This window comes from Octodon degus, unplaced genomic scaffold, assembly GCF_000260255.1.
Source record: "Octodon degus isolate 3935 unplaced genomic scaffold, OctDeg1.0 scaffold00049, whole genome shotgun sequence".
NCBI lineage: Eukaryota > Metazoa > Chordata > Mammalia > Rodentia > Octodontidae > Octodon > Octodon degus.
Genome location: NW_004524625.1, coordinates 1,621,563 through 1,638,223, shown reverse-complemented (window position 1 = coordinate 1,638,223; position 16,661 = coordinate 1,621,563). Strand labels below are relative to the sequence as shown.

General features: G+C 55.6%; 1 protein-coding gene across 5 annotated transcripts in view; it reads right to left on the bottom strand.

Moving 5' to 3' along the window:
• Positions 1-4,385: 4,385 nt before the first annotated feature.
• Gdpd5 (glycerophosphodiester phosphodiesterase domain containing 5) overlaps positions 4,386-16,661 on the bottom strand; it is a 94,332-nt gene continuing 82,056 nt past the window's right edge. For 4 of the 5 annotated variants that reach the window (XM_023716673.1, XM_023716672.1, XM_023716674.1 and 1 more), the window contains 9 exons: positions 13,640-13,722; positions 12,323-12,473; positions 11,629-11,847; positions 10,827-10,984; positions 10,414-10,561; positions 9,076-9,158; positions 8,543-8,557; positions 6,409-6,521; positions 4,386-5,373 (listed from right to left, as the gene is read on the bottom strand). In XM_023716673.1, the coding sequence (XP_023572441.1) occupies positions 5,225-5,373; positions 6,409-6,521; positions 8,543-8,557; positions 9,076-9,158; positions 10,414-10,561; positions 10,827-10,984; positions 11,629-11,847; positions 12,323-12,473; positions 13,640-13,722 (1,119 nt within the window). In that variant the 3' untranslated portion in view covers positions 4,386-5,224. The remainder of the gene's footprint in view (positions 5,374-6,408; positions 6,522-8,542; positions 8,558-9,075; positions 9,159-10,413; positions 10,562-10,826; positions 10,985-11,628; positions 11,848-12,322; positions 12,474-13,639; positions 13,723-16,661) is intronic. The other variant, XM_023716676.1, reaches the window with a different exon arrangement.

Below are 16,661 nucleotides of genomic sequence, written 5' to 3'. Positions count from 1 at the left end.
CACCAAGACAAGCATAATCCCTAAGAGCTTCCCAAGGCTCACAACCTGTCAGGGGAGTTTATGGAGAATTAGAAGACATAGAAGGGGCAATAAACCCATTTGAAGGGGAATCAGGGAACAGGTTGGTTTTTTTTGGGGGGTCAAGCCAGGGATTGAACTCAGGCCCGTTCACTTGCTAGGGAAGTTCTTATTCTATTGAGCCATCTCCCCAGCCCAGGGAACAGGTTCTTCAGAGGAGAGCTTTAAAGTAGAGAAGAATGGGGAGATTAACTGAGTGAAAGCAAGGGAGTGGAAGGAAGATGTCTCCTCTTCCAGGCAAGTGAAAAGAACCAACCTCTTAAGGACCTAGCGGGGCTCTGATCCTCCACCTGACCTCCTCTGGGCTGGTGTCACCCCTTCCCTAGTCTCTTCTGAAACAGGAACATAATATCTCTCCCCCAGAGTTGTGAATGATAAGAATAAAAGGTGCTAGGTAGGTAGTAGTACATGCTCAGTGAATGTTACCTTACCTTGTGTTTTCTCCCGCAAAAGGGAGAATACTACAGTGTGACAATTGCTTTTGTATATAATTTAATTTGACCCTTCCAACCCTGAAAAGTATCTTAAGTCCCACACACTTTGACTCTGCTGTGTGGAAACAAGTACATAGAGGGAATCTGCCCTTCAGAAGTTTGCTGGGAGAATCAAAGGGGGTGGGTGTTTGTAGAGCACTCCACGGATCCTAAAGGGCTGTTCCCCTGACAGAAGGATGACCATAGAGCCGCTGTTTGTTCGCAGAATTTCAGAGACAGGGAGCTCTTTCTATGTGGCACTCATTCCAGGGGAACTCAACTCAGCCCCTTGCTTCTCTCTGCACTCTGACCTCAGCTTCGCAGCTCATTCTGACCTCTGGAAGTCAGATCCTGCCCATTGTCAGCCTTGAAATAAGCATTTCAGTGCTTATTTTGGGTCATCCTGGGCAGTCAATTTCCTACCTCAGCAACAGTATAAAGGAGCTCCTCGGTAGACAAGGAGGTCAACTAATTTTATTTTCCAAGTAGAGGGGTTGGGCTGTGAGCTTTAACCTCTGCATGCCTTGCCACTGTGCTACACTTGCCAGGGGGAAGTGTGTCCTTGAGGAGCAGGCAGGGACCCAAATAGGAAAGTGGGACAGGCCATCTGCACATGCAGCCTCCAGCCTAGGTCATAGCCATGCTCTGAGCCAAGATGCAAGAGAGAGGTCTCATCAGCTTAGAGAGGGACTTCTGCCGCTAAGATGTGGCAGGGCAGCTGGAGACTTCCTGTGGGGAGGAGGGGAGTCTCCTCCTGGGAAGGGTATCCCTATTCACTCATTCTCATGCTGTCTACAACTCTAGACCCTTTGCACTGTGGACAGGCAGAGTAGAGGACCTGAGACTCAGTTTCCACCTTGGGAATTTCCAGTCTGGGGACTGAGGGTCACCCAGAGCCAACACTGAAGGAAGGGGATTCACAGATGGACCTGCATACAACACACTCCCTGAGGGCCTCAAGTCAGTGCTCATGATGCAGACTGAGACCCAGCTCGTGGAAGTTGGCTTATCATATCACCCCCATCTCTCACAGGCACTCACATATATAAACCTCAGGTGTTTGGACACCATGCAGCCCACAGCCTGCTCCCCAAGCCCTGCCCCCAGGTACCTGGCACTTACCTGGCCACGCCCCCTCCCTGGGGCTCCAGTGTGCTCTGCTCCTGCAGGCACTCAGGGACTGCTTCCCTCTGGTCTGAGCCTGCTGCCTGCGTCGGCCAGCCCAGCTCTAACAATGTTCCTGCTGCTCTGCCCAGACTCAGCTAGGGCTCAACAGAGGGAGGACAAAGGGGCTGGACGCCAGCCGGAGGGGAGCAGAGGGGAGGGGGAGGGGTGGACGCTGGGCTTTTGTTCCACCCTTGGACCAGTCCCTGGAGGGAGGGGGCGGTAGTAAGTGTGGGATTGACTGTGTGTGCAACTCTGCCGTCTGGTGTGCTTCGATCCTGGTGCAAGCCTTGTTCCTGAATGAAACACAGGGGTGGGGGCCAGGGGGGCTGTGTCAGCCTGAGGTAGATGGGGTTTTTGTCAGCTTACCTGGCCCTGGATACTTACTTGTGAGTGTGAGAGGGCATGGGATGCAGTGACTGTAGCCCCGCAGTGGTGTGGACATGTAGATGTGTGACCACGTAGCTACAGATACGACCAAAAAGGTGACTGCCTGCCAGTTTGGATTGAGGTTTCCCTCCTTCCCTTGTGTCTGTGCTGTCAGTGTTCCTGCTTGACAGCAGACATGTCACTCTGAGACTGTATGACGCTGTCCCTTTGTGCCTCTAGGTGATTACTCATTTTTGTGTCAGGGTTTCATGTCTCCGTGGCTTGTGTATCACAGGGTGTATATATCCACGGGATGTACATGCCTGTGTATGTGACAGGTGTCTCCACATACACGCATGAAGTGTGTGGTCGTGGGTCTGAGGTGTGTGCATGGAGGGGGGAGCGTCCCTCAGGAGGGTCATACTGGCACAGGCTGTGGGCAGAATGATTTGGGTGGAGGAATGAGGCCACTCTGCACTGGCTGGGCTTCCTGGAGCCAGAGAAAGGGGATTCTGTGGTCGGTCTGGTGTCCGTGAATGGGTGAGAGATTTGAACTTGTGGAAGGGAGCAGCACTGTGGGGAGGAGGTGGTTTTGCCAAGAACCTGGATGGTCTGGCTCTTCATCTAGTCATCTTGGAAGAAAGGGTAATGAAGATCCTGGTCGTCCTATCCTTTGGGCTGCTCAGATATTCAGAAGCGGATAGGTGCAAGCCTCAAGCCACAAGGAGCCACCCCTCCTGGAGGCCAGGTGTGGTAGGAACCTCAGGCCAGCCCAGAGGCTGTGGGAGCTGAGAGGAGGACTCACTGTGATCTTGGCTAGCCCTGTGTCCTGGGGGCTGGCCAGTCTGTCCCATGAGCCCTGTTCCAGGAAATGGACTTTTATACCTAGAAAGTTTTCTGTATGGCTTGCTTGTTAAGGGATGTGAGCAATTTGGGCACCTTCTTGTCTGTTCATGGGTGGGGGCACTGCAGAGTCACAGATGGACCTGGTGAACACAGGTGGGCTCAGCCCCGAGAAGGCTCACCCTCTGAGGATAGATCGAAGCATCTCCTGGGGCAGAGGATTCTCTGTGAGGACAGTGCACCATACTCTGCAGAGAGAGGAGACTTGGAGGATGGCAGGAAGGTGTGGTTTTAGTAACCCCTCAGGTCGTGGGAGGAGTTTGGGTGGATCATGGACTGCAGGTCAACTGAGGATGGGATAGGCTTGCCAAGGTGGCCAGGAGCCTTGGGTACGCTGGCCAGTGGGCCCAGCAGAGCTGATTATACTGCAAGGGACTGGGGTGAAAGGCCTGCCCTCTTTCTTGGATGGACTGTCAGAGGCTGGAACGGAGGTCATTGGGCACTCCAGAAAGGCCAACGCTTGCTCTAGCCTGAGCAGTTCTGGGTTTCACTCATGCCTGGGTTCAGGACAGGCGGGAGCTGACCTCTGCCCCTCAAAGGGAAGTGCTTGTGAGATGTGCAGTGGCAAGGGAAGGTGTAAAAGCCCACAGCCCCACAGGGCTGTCCTCGAGGTTAATGAGGCAGGCCTGCAGAGGGGGCCGGCATTTGGAAGAGGGGATTTTCCTTTCTCTTCAGAAGGGGGCAGAATCTCACTCCAACAATTTTGTCGACTCTGGGTTGGAGAAGAGACAAAATCCTTTGCTACCTGAGAGTGTGGTATGTATCCAGCCTCCTGCTTTTCCCTTAGGACACACCCAAGACATGCAGACTCCTAGGACAAAGTCAGTCCCTCTCCACTAGAAGAGGCATGTCTGGGTTGTGGGCTTGTCTCTCCATAGACAGAGGACCTCAGCGTGCCTCTGTGGCTGTAAGGACCTGAAGGTCCCACAGCAGCCTCAGAGCCCTCCTTCCACTTTTTTTTTTTAATGTATTTAGTACAGGGCCTACAGGGTCTCACTGCATAGATGGGGCTCGTAGTGATTCTCCTGTTTTCAGCCTCCCAAATGCTGGGATTACAGCGCCACCACACCCGTCTCAATCGCCGTCTCAGTGCGCCGGCACCCACTGTGCTCTTCCTAGCTGGTAATGGAAGCTCCGCAGAGGCTGGAGTCACAATCTGGGTGGGATCCTGGCTTTACCTTTTCAATGCTGTGGGGCCTTGAACAGTCAGTCACTTTACCCCTCCCAGGAGTGTCCTCCCTGCCCTAGACCTCCTGGCTGACACAGGGTAGGGGCTCCGCAATCCTGCTGTCACGTTCCTTTCTGAGTGTGGTTCCTTTTCTAGTCATGAGGCCAGAACTAACCTCAGACCCAACATACTCTGTTCCCGTCCTCTGCCGACAAGTCAAACACCACACATCAAGATGGCAGCTTTAATCGTCCTGGTTGAGGTCCTCAGGCTCCCTCTGTTGCAGGCCAGCTGAGCCACAGGCCCACGCTTGACGTGTTGCCAAGTGGCCCCTGCCCTATGGCTGCTGATGTGGGACTCTGAGGTCTGTCAGTCTGTGGATCTCCTGGGCCCCAGGGCCACTCCTGCCCAGAGGCTTGCTGGACATTTGCATGTGTGGCAGAGCACACCTGAGCCTGCATCTTGGGCCATCTTCGGCTGCCCTTAGGGGATATGGCTCCAGTCCTCTGCTAGGGCAGGGGTCAGGGGTGGGGGGAGGCTGGTCACCTCAGAAATGTTTCCATCATGGCCACTGGCCTTCCTCCTGGCTGAGCCTCCTTGTGCTTTGAGACTGATGTGGGGAGCAGAGCTGCCAGGGGCGGGGGAGGCCCAGCCCGGTCTTCGAAAGAGGGTAAAACAGAGAAGTTTGCCTCATGGCACGGAGAGGTGGGCAGACACACAGGGGCAAGGGTGCACATCTGCATCTTCCACTGCCAGGGGGGACATGGCATGATCCAGTGACCCAGTAGAGCTTCCCAGTAGAAATATGACGGAGGGCAGGGCCGTAAGAACGGAACCTCAGGGCCAGGCTCTGCTCTTCCCAGGAGCCCCAGGCCTGCAGGGGCCTCTGGGAGTCTGGCCCAACTAGCCTCAGGGGAGAGGTGACACCCCACCCCAGGAGGCCATGGCTAACAAGGAAGGGCCTGGAGCCAGCTCCCAGAGCACTCCCTCCAAGCGCACATGCTCTGCCAGCCTCCCGGGCACCCCGTACTTCTACATTAGGTAAGGCTGGGGACAGACAGGTCTTCGGCTAACGTCCACCTTGGTCTGTGAGAGTCTTGGCTTGGCTGCTGCCTCCTCGGGGGCCCCTGGGGGGGGCAGTGCTGTTGGCATATGTGTCGTAACTGCTGTCTGAGCACATGGAGAACTCATCCGAGACCTCCACACCATCACTGATCTCTGCGGGCCAAAGGGAAACAAATGTGAGTTGGGCAGAATAGGGCCGTGGGGAGGGCTGACAGGCGGGTGGGCAGTCTCCTGCAGGCAGGGCTGGCTGGCGTGGGTCCTGGCATTCTACGCTCTCCTTGGTCTCTCTGAACCCTCTGCCTGGCCCATTGTCTCGTCCCTGGCATCTCTACCTTCCAGCCACAGAAAGCCACCGACATGCCTTGAGCGTGGCTCCCAGAGTTCGCTCTCTAGGGCTTTTACACACTGCCCCTCCCCCGGGAGTGAGCGCCTCGACACCTTGTCCTGAAATCTGGTCTCATCTTCTCATCTGTTAACAGCAGTCCCTAGAAGCTTCCTGAGTCCCCAGCCTAGACTGGGCCTAGATTGGGCCTCCCCAGGGCCACATCCCTCAGGGAAAACCCTTCCCCTTGGTCCCAACTGTGTGGGTGCTGTCCCTCTGAATGGGCACCTTCAGGACATCTGTGCTCTGGTGCTGGCAGAGTCGGGCTGCAGCAGGGGCTCAGGAGAGGTCTGTGGAGTGGACCCCGCCGAGGATGCTGTGCGATTGCAGTGCCTGAACAGAGCACAACTGGCCCTCCTTTCCTTTGCCCAGCCCACCCCCCAGCCATTATCCAGGCACCTCTTGCCACCCTGCGTCCTTCCTCACTGCTCGGGGAATCTGTCCATGCCCTCAGCACCCTACTGTGAGAGTGCCAGGGACTCCTGTTCATACCCTGGTCTACGCAGCTCGCTCCTGCATCAGACTGGGAATATCAGCGGGCCTGGCAGTGAGCAGGAGCAGAGTCACTATTTCTGGATCTGTATATGACCAGGCAGAGGGGGATGGGTCTCCAGAAGATTCCCTTCCCAAGCTGCATGTCACCCTGGCCCACCAAGCCTGGCACTGACAGGGCCCACAGGATCTGGGGTTGACTGCATGTGGAAGTGTTTCTATGTGTACCTATGCTTCCCTCTGTGTGGGGGTGAAGCCTGTAGGGCTTCTGCATGGCTGAGCCTGAGTGCAGGGCCTGCCTGTGGGCAGCTCACCTGAGAAAATGAGCTTTTCCTTCATGATACTGACGTCCCGGCTGGTTCGGCGCACTGCGGCGCTCAGCATGATCTGCTCAGGATTGTAGCTCCGTATGCCACCCAGGCGCCACCTGCAGAGATGATCCCGTGGGCATCAGGTCCTTCCCTACCCACTTGTGAAGCAGGAACCCTGGCCACTTCCAGAACCTCTCTGGATATGGCCTGAGAGACCAGCAGGACTTGGGTCCCACTACACAAATGAGGAAACTGAAGCCCCAGAGTGGCAGCGTGGGGGCTGGAACCTGAGCCTGCTGATTCTTAGCTTATGCCTTCCTGTCTCACTCTTACCTCCAAAACCCTAAGTTCACAACAAGAAAGTGGTTTGGTTAGCGCTAGGGCAGGTGCCTCCGGTTTTGCACATGGCTGTCTTTGGATTGCACGAATCTGGAGGAGGCAGGGCTCAGGCTGGACTCAGAGGGCTTGCCCTGGGCTTCACCCAATCTTGGAAGTCCTTGCTGCTGCTCCTGTAGCCTTGCCATCAGGACAGGCTGAATGAGGCCAGAGAGGAACCCCAGTGGGGAAGGGATGCAGGCGAGGGCAGGTGGCAGTGGGGCCATGCTCAGCATTGACCCTCACGAGTCCATGAGGAGAGGGTGTTAGGGTGACTTGGGGGAGGGGTCTGCACCTCTCTCCAGCAACCATAATGCAGAGGGGTGGCTGAAGGAAGCATTAAACCTCCTGTTGTCTGAGAAGGTGGCAGGGAGGGGGATGAAATGGGTCAGAATGGGCCAGGAGATGGCACGCACAACACAGAGTGAGGAGTCGGGTTCCCAGCCTTGGGCACTGTTTCTTCAGCACTGCTGTGTCCCCACTAGCCCCAAATCCCTGGCCTCTGAACCTGGACTTTTCCTAGAATTGCAGCAGAATGTTGGGATTCCCTCCGCCCCTCCCCCGCCAAGGGGAACAAATGGGCACCTTGGACACCCCCACCCCCACTCCACTGAACCCTGCTTGGGTAGGTAGAGGGAACCAAGATTCCACAGGAATCAGCTGTGAGTTTCTAGATGGGGTTGGCATAGCAGAAATGGATAGACAGATGGACAGAGCAGACAGACAAGGAGAAAGCAGGAGGCTGAGGGGAAGCCCCTGTGTCCTGGCTGGGCTGGCTGCCCTACGGATCCTTGAGGGGAGGGATTCTGCCTCCTGGTCATTGCTGGGCCCCAGCACATGCCTCAGTGCCTGCCGTGCTGCATGTGCTGGACACGTATTTGTTGAGTGAATAAATGTAAGAATGAGGCCTACAGGGAAATGACCCGTGTCCCCAGCCCCTCAGGTCTCACTCCAGAGGGCTGCTCCTGATCATCAACTGGTTGTATATCATGAACCCAGCACCAGAGGCTGCACGTGAGATGCCTGCCAACTCTGAATGCAAGGATTGATGACCAAATGGCCCGTCATTAGGCTCATTCCAAACACTGGAGAGCAAGTTCTGCAGTTGGCCAGTGAACCAGTTGGAACCAGGAGGGCTTAAATTAAGGCACCTGACCAATGGGGATCTGGGTCAGGGACCTAAGTCTTACTGGGAAATTAACACTAAAACCCAGCAGGAAGATGCCAGGCCAAGCACATCCGGGACAGGAAGCCATTGTCTTCCCTAAAGGATGGGGAAAAGGATGTGGATGGTTGCAGGGTGGGAGCCAGAGACAAAAATAGAAAGGAAATGGGAGAGACAGAAGGGTAGCATGGATGATGGAAGAGGAAAGAAAGCCCAGAGGGGCAGAACTCAGTGGAAGGAAGGAGAGTGAGAGAGCCAGAAAGGTGGGACGGCCCCCATTGGTGGTGGACGTAGGTAGGGGCTGGGTTGCCCGGCAGGGATCTTCTTCCCGAGGGAGACTCTGGTGCTGAGCGGCCAGCCCAGGGACCTGCCAAGGAGATGCTGGTCCTCCCCCATGGAAACTGCAGTAGGGAGAGGAGAGAACGGCAGCAAAATGGGAAAAGCAGAGGACTGCAGGGAGGAGTACAGGCAAGGGGGCTTGGTGAGGGTGACCCAGCACAGGGCTTGGTGCACAGCAGGATTTCAGACAGAACTGGAGAAGGGGATGGTGCGGCGGGAGAAAGAGGAACAGCAGGAGGAGGACCACACCAGAATTACCTGATCAAGTGATAGCTGTGAGATGCCAGAGTGCAGCAGAGAGGGGGGAAGGGAGAGAGGGACATGCGCCGATCAGAGCGGGATGGGACAGAGAGAGAACGTCAGTCAAGAATCAAACCCAGGTGGGCGCCCTAGGCTGGCCCTGAGCCCTCCCCTGGACCACCCTCCCACCCTACAACTGCATCCCAGCCACTGTTTTGAGGGGTGGGGAGAATTTTTGCCTGGCACAGTGCGAGGGGCCGGCGGGAGCCTCTGCCCTGGCTGATGACAGCAAGCCTGCAGAGGGGCCAGAATTTGCCAGGGTACACATAGCAGGTCAGAGCAGAGCTTGGCTCTGGGCTTCCCTCTGGGCGCTCTTTCCAGAAGCTTCTGGCTGAGGGAGGAGGGCCTAGGGCCCCTGGACTCCTTCCCTCTGTCCTGGCCAGGCCTGCTCCTGACCCAGGCTCAGGGCTCAGAGGAAGGACTGCCCAGCTAAGTGGGGACTACGCCTGCCAAGGGTGGGGAGAACCAGGGAGGTGTCAGGGCTTACTTACTTCTGGAACACGAAGATGCCGACGATGAGGGTGAAGGAGATCAGGTCGGCGGTGACCCACATAAGACAGTACTCTTCTGGGGGCTGTGGGTAGAGGCCGAGGCCAGCTTCCGGTCACAGCCCATCCAGATAGAGGCTCCCTGGGCTGGAGGCCTGTGTGACCATTAAGGAGTGGCAGAGGCGGCTCTGAAGGCTGGAGGCCTAGGATTGTACTTCTCAGGAGTGAGCTCTGGGCACCGTGGGCCAGGGTGGGGCATGTGTGTGCACGCACATGTGTGTATCCACTCAGACTAGGGGCGCTGTTAAGCCTGGGGGTTATGCGCTTAAGGGAACACCAAGCAGGAAGTGAATGATGGAACATGGGTGCTGCATCTGAGTGTGAGGCTGACGTGACTAGCAAGTGGGTGTGTGGACAGCTGCATGTGACACCTATGTGGGACACACAGGTCACTCTGCATGGTGACCCCAGGTGTGATGCCTGTTCACAGGGGACCCAGAGGATGGGGAGGGCAAAACCTCGTGTGCAGACTCAAGCCGCCTCAGTCTCTGGCAGTCTCGCGAGAGTGGGAAGAAGGGGCTCCTCTTGCTGTTGGCCAATGCCCTGTGGCGGAATGCCCTGACCTGCTTGTCACCACTGCCAGCCAGTGTGTTACTTCTTGTCATTCCAGTGGACATTTAGGTGGTTTTTAAGGCATGTCAGGCAGGTGAGGACTCAACAGCAGGGTCTTTAGGACTCTGAAGAGTTAGTGACTGATTCCAGCAGCGAAGCTCCAGGCCCAGGTGCCCACTCCTCTCCTGGTGCCCACTTCTCTCCTTCTGGACTCCTGACTTTGCCCCTCAAGTCCTTGCTACTATCAATCCTGCCCCGGTTCCCTGGACTTACTCTCCCCCCATGAAACCACCCACAATGCGGATCTGACTTGCTGACACTGCTGCCCACAGGAGCTGTCTGTCTGCAGATGCTCAGTCGACCTAAGACATTGTTCTCTGAGCAGATGTTACCATTCCCTATCTTGTCCTGATGTTATCCTTTTTTTCCTTTAAAATCAAAATTAAATATAATAAATGCCCCAAGCCAAAGGGTCCGAGTGGCTGGTTACTTCTCAAGGGTGCCTAAGGGATGTGTTCTTCCCTGTGGGTCAGGCCCAGTGTCCTTCCAGCACCTTAGCACAGATCCCAGAGGCCATGAAGAGTTTTACGCCCTCAATATCCATTCTTAGCACCTCCCCAGGAAGCACCCCACATGCAGAGCTCTTGGAGATGGGCAGCCACAGGCAGCTTCCTGCACTACCCCTCCCACCACCCCAGGCACACTCTGCCCTCAACAGTCTCAACTCACCATGATCCAGAGGGGGGAAGGCACCTGGGACAGGATGTGGGAGTTGTCAGAGGTGACAGATGGGATCCCAGTGCACCACAGCAGGGAAAAGAGCCACGGCGCGTTGACAGTGTAGAGGTTCACACTCAGGTTCCAGGATGCATAGTCCCTAGGAGGGGACAGAGGCTGCTTGGCCTAGGCTCTGGCTCCCGGAAACCATCCCCTTCACCACCTCCTGCCACACTCATAGCCGTCCTTGGTGGAAGGGCTATCAGACAGCCCGCCAGGCTCAGAGAAACAGCTGCACCCCCACCTGCACCGCTCATCTTTGAATCGTGCTCAAGGCTAGTCCCCAGGGTGCTCTGCCTTCTGCCCATCTGTGCAGGGGTGACAGGAAACACCCCTCCATCCCCCAGCACTGAGCAGGCAGACACCTGAGCTCTTGGCCGGACACCTGAGTGTAGCGCAGATTCAGCCGCTGGATGTGGCCTCGCCGCAGGCTGGCCACTGCCTCCTTGGAGCCTGCTGTCTGCTGGAAGCCGGGAGCTACCTTCCGCACAAGGGGCCTCTGCCTATTAAGCAGCCACAGGACCTGCAGGTGGGATGGGCACAGGTGTGCATGTTAGGTTTCTGCAAAACTGAGGGAGGGAGGCATAGACAAAAGAGTCCTCACCCTTAGGCCGGCAAGATAGCTCGGGGGTCTAAAGCACCTGCTTGGTCAAGCTTACACAGGTGCAGGGGAACGTGGTTTGACCCCAGTCTCAATCCCCAGCACCACATGCTGTGCCAGCCCCACGCTTAGGGCAGGCTGGAGGGGGGGAGTCCTCACCCCTCCTAGGGCATGTGCAGAGTTAAAGGGGCACCTGGTCCCCAGTGAACATTGACTGCTCAGGTGGGACTGTTACCACAGGAAAACTTCTCAGCCGGAGCTGTGGCAACAATTCAGGAAGCTTCCCTTCCGGATAAGATGGGTGACCCAGACAACTATTACTCGTCATGTGACCACCAGCATCCATCGAGATGCGTGCTGGGTTCCTCTGGTCCCAAATCCTGCATGCACCACTGTGGTGTGGGCAGCACTCTGCTGAGGTAACTGGAAGCTCAGGACCCGCTCCTGCCCTGGAATGTCTGAAAGGCCTGTCTTGTTCCCAGCACCCCCCCCCACAACCCAATCGGGGAGGCGAGGGGCGTGCAATTCCCACCTCACATGTACAAGCGGAGGTCTGGGAGGCTCACCTGGTGCTGCGGGAAGCCGGAGTGCAGCAGCGTCTCCAGCGTGACATTCACGAAGCTGCTGCGGAAGGGATGGTCACGGGGTGGTTCGCGCAGGTTGAGCAGCAGTGTGGTGTTGCCCTTGACCAGCTCCAGCAGCTCATCCAGGCTGCAGATGGATTGGTTCTGGGCCTCCCTGTGGTCGGAGGGTGACAGGGAGCTGGCCGTCCAGAAGGGATCCGTCTGGTAGAGACAGGGACACGCACTGTGTCACCAGCCCTTTGGGGACTTCATGTGTCTTCCTGGTAACCAAGCGTGGAGGCCCTGGGCTGTCAGTGTCCACTGGTGTGTGTCAGATGAGTGGCTGTGGCTCTGTGGAGACCTGACCCTCGCCTCTCTACCCCGTACCTGCTTCCAGAGAGCCTGACCTCGTGGGAGCACCTCCCAGACCATGGCATAGTCCTCCACTGGCAGCAGGTCGGCCCAGACAAGCCCCTCCCTCTTGTCAGTCTCAGCTGCTGACTACTGCCTCTCCACCTGCCTTTCCTGATGAGGGAGACAGCCTCCGAACAATGGTGGCACACTGAAGTCTGAAGGCTGCAGTGGCAGAGCTCAAAGGAAGCCACTAAGCAGCCTGGCTGAAGCCCCCCTGCGCTGATGGGCCCCTCTCACTGAGTGAGGTCCCGGCCATGTTCTCCAGGCCTAGGTGCAGCCAGACCTTCAGGAACCACTGGCCCGCGTTGAGCCTCTGCAGGACGGTCCAGTTGAGCATGGAGGCGGGTCTGCGGGCGAGCTCCGGGAACACCTGCTCCACGTTGGTGGTTCGCCGCAGGGTAGCGTCGTGCATGAGGAAAGGCACACCATCCAGGCTGCGGGGAGAGCCACCATCACCACCCAGCCAGGGCTCGCATCTGCCCGCACACACTCCCACCCTGCCCCGAGCTCCTGGCTTCTCGCCCAAAGGGGGCTCTCTGTTGGGCCGGGTGGGGGTAGGGATGGCAAGACAGAGGGCTGGGAAAAGGCTGGGCCTCATCTTAGCCACCTTGGAAGCTAGACGCTGCCTCATTTGACAGTGGGGAAGCTGAGGCTAGCAAAGGGACATCTCTAGCCCCAGGTCCATGGCCAGTAAGTGGTAAATCTAGCTGGGAACCTTACTCACGAGATGCCATAGTGGAAACATGCTACCAGGGCTGCCGGTCACTACTCATGTGCTGCCTTAGTGTGAGGCGGTAAAAGACCTCATTCCTCAGGGCATCTGGCCACCACCCGCAGGAAATCACCACACGCACTGGGCACAGTGACCTTGTGTTGGGCCCTCAGTTTGTGCCCAGCCTGTGTAACTAACGATACCCTGGAAGCCCTGCTCCTCTCCCCTTCTCAGAAGTAATCTCTGATAACAGACTAGGGAGAGTTCTTCCTGCCATCCACACTAATTCATATTTATATATCTATAGATAGAAAATGTGTGTATTCCTTCAGTGTGGTCTTTTTAAGTGTAACTGGCACCACAGTGGTTATACGGCCTGCAGCCAGCTCATCTCACTTATCCACGTGGTTGTGCTCTGTCCTGCAGAGACACGTGGATCCCGTCTCCCTTCACGTGGCTCTGTGGTGAGACCCCAGCATGAACCAAGGAAAGTCTGGGCTTGCCTCTACTTTATATCTTAGAGCAGTGAGGGCGTATCTGTTTCAGGGACCAAATGCCCAAACCTCAACCCCAAACCCACTTATTCATCACTAAGTGCCAACACTGCAATTAAACCTGAACACTGAGGTTTTAGTTTAGAGAAAACAACTCGTACACTAAAGAAAAATACAATCACAGCCTACTGCAGTATGCATGCCATAGGTTCGTCACCACTGTCCTAGAGTGTGGCCAGGGACGCATTTGTGCAGAAGGGTGCCTGTCCTGCCATGGGTGACCCAAACCCTCCCTCTCCCACCTCCAAAGTTACGAATGGTGGATTCCACCCAGAGACCTGGGCACGGGAGTGGGGCATGGGAGGAGGTGCCGCCCTCCCTCCCCAATGCCTACCTGATGGTGATGTCAGCCTGGATCCCATACAGCTTCTGCTCGAGGGCCTTCCGGAAGGACATCAGTGTGTGCTCTGGAGCCAGCTGGGAGGCAGGGCCAGGAGTCAGTGGATGCAACCTCCCGGCCAGAGGAGACATGTTTCATACTGGGGGCCTAGGTAGGCTGCATGCTAATTCCAGCTCCTCCACCAAGTAGCTAGGCCTGGTACTCCACTCAGCTTCGCTGAACTTCAGTTTCCTCATCCACTACATCATGTCTACCTCGAAGGTTTTAGGGGGAGGGGCAGGCAGGGATGGTTAATGGGGCCGAATACAAACACCTGCCACAAAGCCAGCACTGGCAGATGCTCCGGTCATCACCTCACCCTTGGTGTACCTACCCAGGCTGAGCTAGACACTGGTGGCCGGGGTCTTTTGCACAGCTTGGTGGCTTCATGGAAGCCTGGGGCAGGGCTGAGTGACAAGTCCCTCCTGGTTAGACCCTGAGCTCAGTCCAGGAGGAGATGCTGAAGGGCTAGAGGGGAATGGGATGGAGTTTCATTGGAGGATGAGAGCCCTCATCTATACAAACAGGACAGTACTCTCCTCAGTGGAGGCCCAGGGCCTATACGGAAAGTACTTAGTAAGTGGCTCATGGATCAGAGGACCCTTCCCCACCTGCTCTTGGGGATGTGTGCTCACTGCTTTCTGAGGATCCGTTGGCAGGGAAAAGGGGATTGTACTACGCCCTGATTCTGAGGATATTGCTATGCCCGCAGCTGCCACTGGGGGCCAGCAACATACCAGAGATCAGTTAAGACCGGGCATCAAGGAGATAAAGGGCAGTGGGAGAGCTAGCCCTCCTGGCCCGTGAAAGGACGGGGTGGAAGGGGTCCAAAGGCTGATCCCACTCCCACCTTCTCTCCCTCTGGCCATGCTGTTCCCCAGTTCAGTACACCCCCTCCTATGGGAAGCAGCCAGGGGCCAGAAGAGAGCAGGGCTTTGGAGTGACTGAGGAGTGAGCCGCTTCCCCTGGGTCACCTGGCCTTAGTGTCTCTAGCTATGAAGTAGGCTCAGGTTATCCACTTCCTAGGTGAGAAAACAGGTGTCAGAGCCCCCAGGCCAGAGCCTGGCACACAGGAGGGAGCCCATATCATAGCCCCTTTCTCTTTTCCTGTAGCACAGCAGCCTGGCGGATGTGCCATCTATCCCCCAGGTCCAATTGGCAGTGTGAGACCCGTGTCCCCAGAGAAGGGGGACCATGGAGCACCTTCCCCATCTCCCTGATCAATGACTGCTAAGAGGGGCCATGTCCCTTCTCACGGGGGTGGCACCTGCAGAAGCCACCTGGAAGCATCAGAGAAGGGGCTACAAAGAGTCTGGGAGGAGGGGAAGTCTCTTTTCTGGAAGCTTCTTTACCCTGGTAAGGTTTACGTGGGTTACACATTGCTCTCTAGAGCTGTGGGAACCTGGCACTTCCTTGCCAGTTCCAGGGCTCCAGGCAGGTCCTCAGAACATGTAGTAGTTCTGGGATGAATTCTGTCCCGCAGGTCCCACCTGCCTCATTGTGCAAGGGCTGGGGTCTACTGTTTGTGGGGGTGTGCACAGGATTGTGGGTAGTGCTCAAGAGGACACCATGATTATGCGCCCCACTGTGGATCTAGTCCCACGAAATATGGGAGCATGCACATGAACCCACTCAGGGCCTGCGGACAGGCTGTCTCTCCAACCACCGGGGGAACCACATGCAGACACACAGAATGGACCAGACATGTATGTGTCCAGTGGGACATGGGGCAGGGCTGACTCTTCTAGAGCCACCACTAAATAGGTGCTCTTAGAGGATTAAAAAGTGGAACTGAGATTAACGGAGGCTGGGGTGGGCAGAGGCAGGAGAACATGAGAGGTTGGTGAATGGATCGAAAATTACAGATAACAGGCACAGTTCTGGCGTTCCATGGACACTGGGTGACCAAGGTAAACTACAGTTTACTGCATGTTTCAAAATAGCCAGAAGAAAGAAAAACCTTTTTTGGATGAGCCTGGTACTGGGGATTGAAGCAGCAGTCCTTCACACTGAGCTATACCTTCAGTCTTTTATTGAGACAGGATCTCACAAAGGTGCTAAGTTGTCCAGGCTGGGCTCAAACTTGCTACCTCCTACCTCAGTTTCTCAGAGAAGAGAGAATTTTAGATGTTTCCACTGTGATGAAATGATAAATGTCTGAAGTAATGCTAATTACTATGATTTGGTCATTATTTGTCGTATACACCTGTGGAAATACATTAGGGTCCATAAATGTGTGTCATGCCAGATGCACAATGTGAGAAAGCTTACAGGACAAATGACTCAGCTGAGTCAATAAACAGCAAAAAGGACAAAGGGGCAAGGGCCTGTTATGGACTAAAAGCTACCTAGGAGACACGAATGGGCCAGACACTTACGTAGACGTCATGTGGATCCTGATTCTTAACAACTCAACAAGAAGAAAACTGGACCTAGATTTGCTATTAGATAATGCTAAGATGTTATTAACCTGCGTGGGTATATATAACAGCATTGCGGTTATGTTTTGAGAAAAACACCTTTATGGCTAGTGATACAGCCTGAAGCGGGTATGGACGAAATGATAAATAATCTAGAGTTTGCATTTCTACATCAGAAAAAAAAAAATGTAGGGGACCAATGGAGCAAGAATTGCAAACTGTCATTACATGCTGAGGATACACTGTACTCTTTATAGAGTGCTTCACTGTATAAGATGCTGAATTATTCTTCTCACTCCTGTGTATGTTTGAAATTTTTCTATTAAAGCCAAGAATCCTTGCTAGGGTCAATCCTTCTCCTTTTTGCCCTCCCTCCTGCTTTGGCACCATTTTTGTCCCCTGGCCTTCAGAGCCAGTGAGACAGGTTGCCCACTGCCCACTGCCCACTGCCTAACTGGGAAGCCCTTCTCCTCAGTTCTCAGAGTAGCTAACAACATAGGTCTCCCTAAAACTCAGGCTCAGAGGAGGCTGGTGATGCCCCAGGACATGTAGGCATC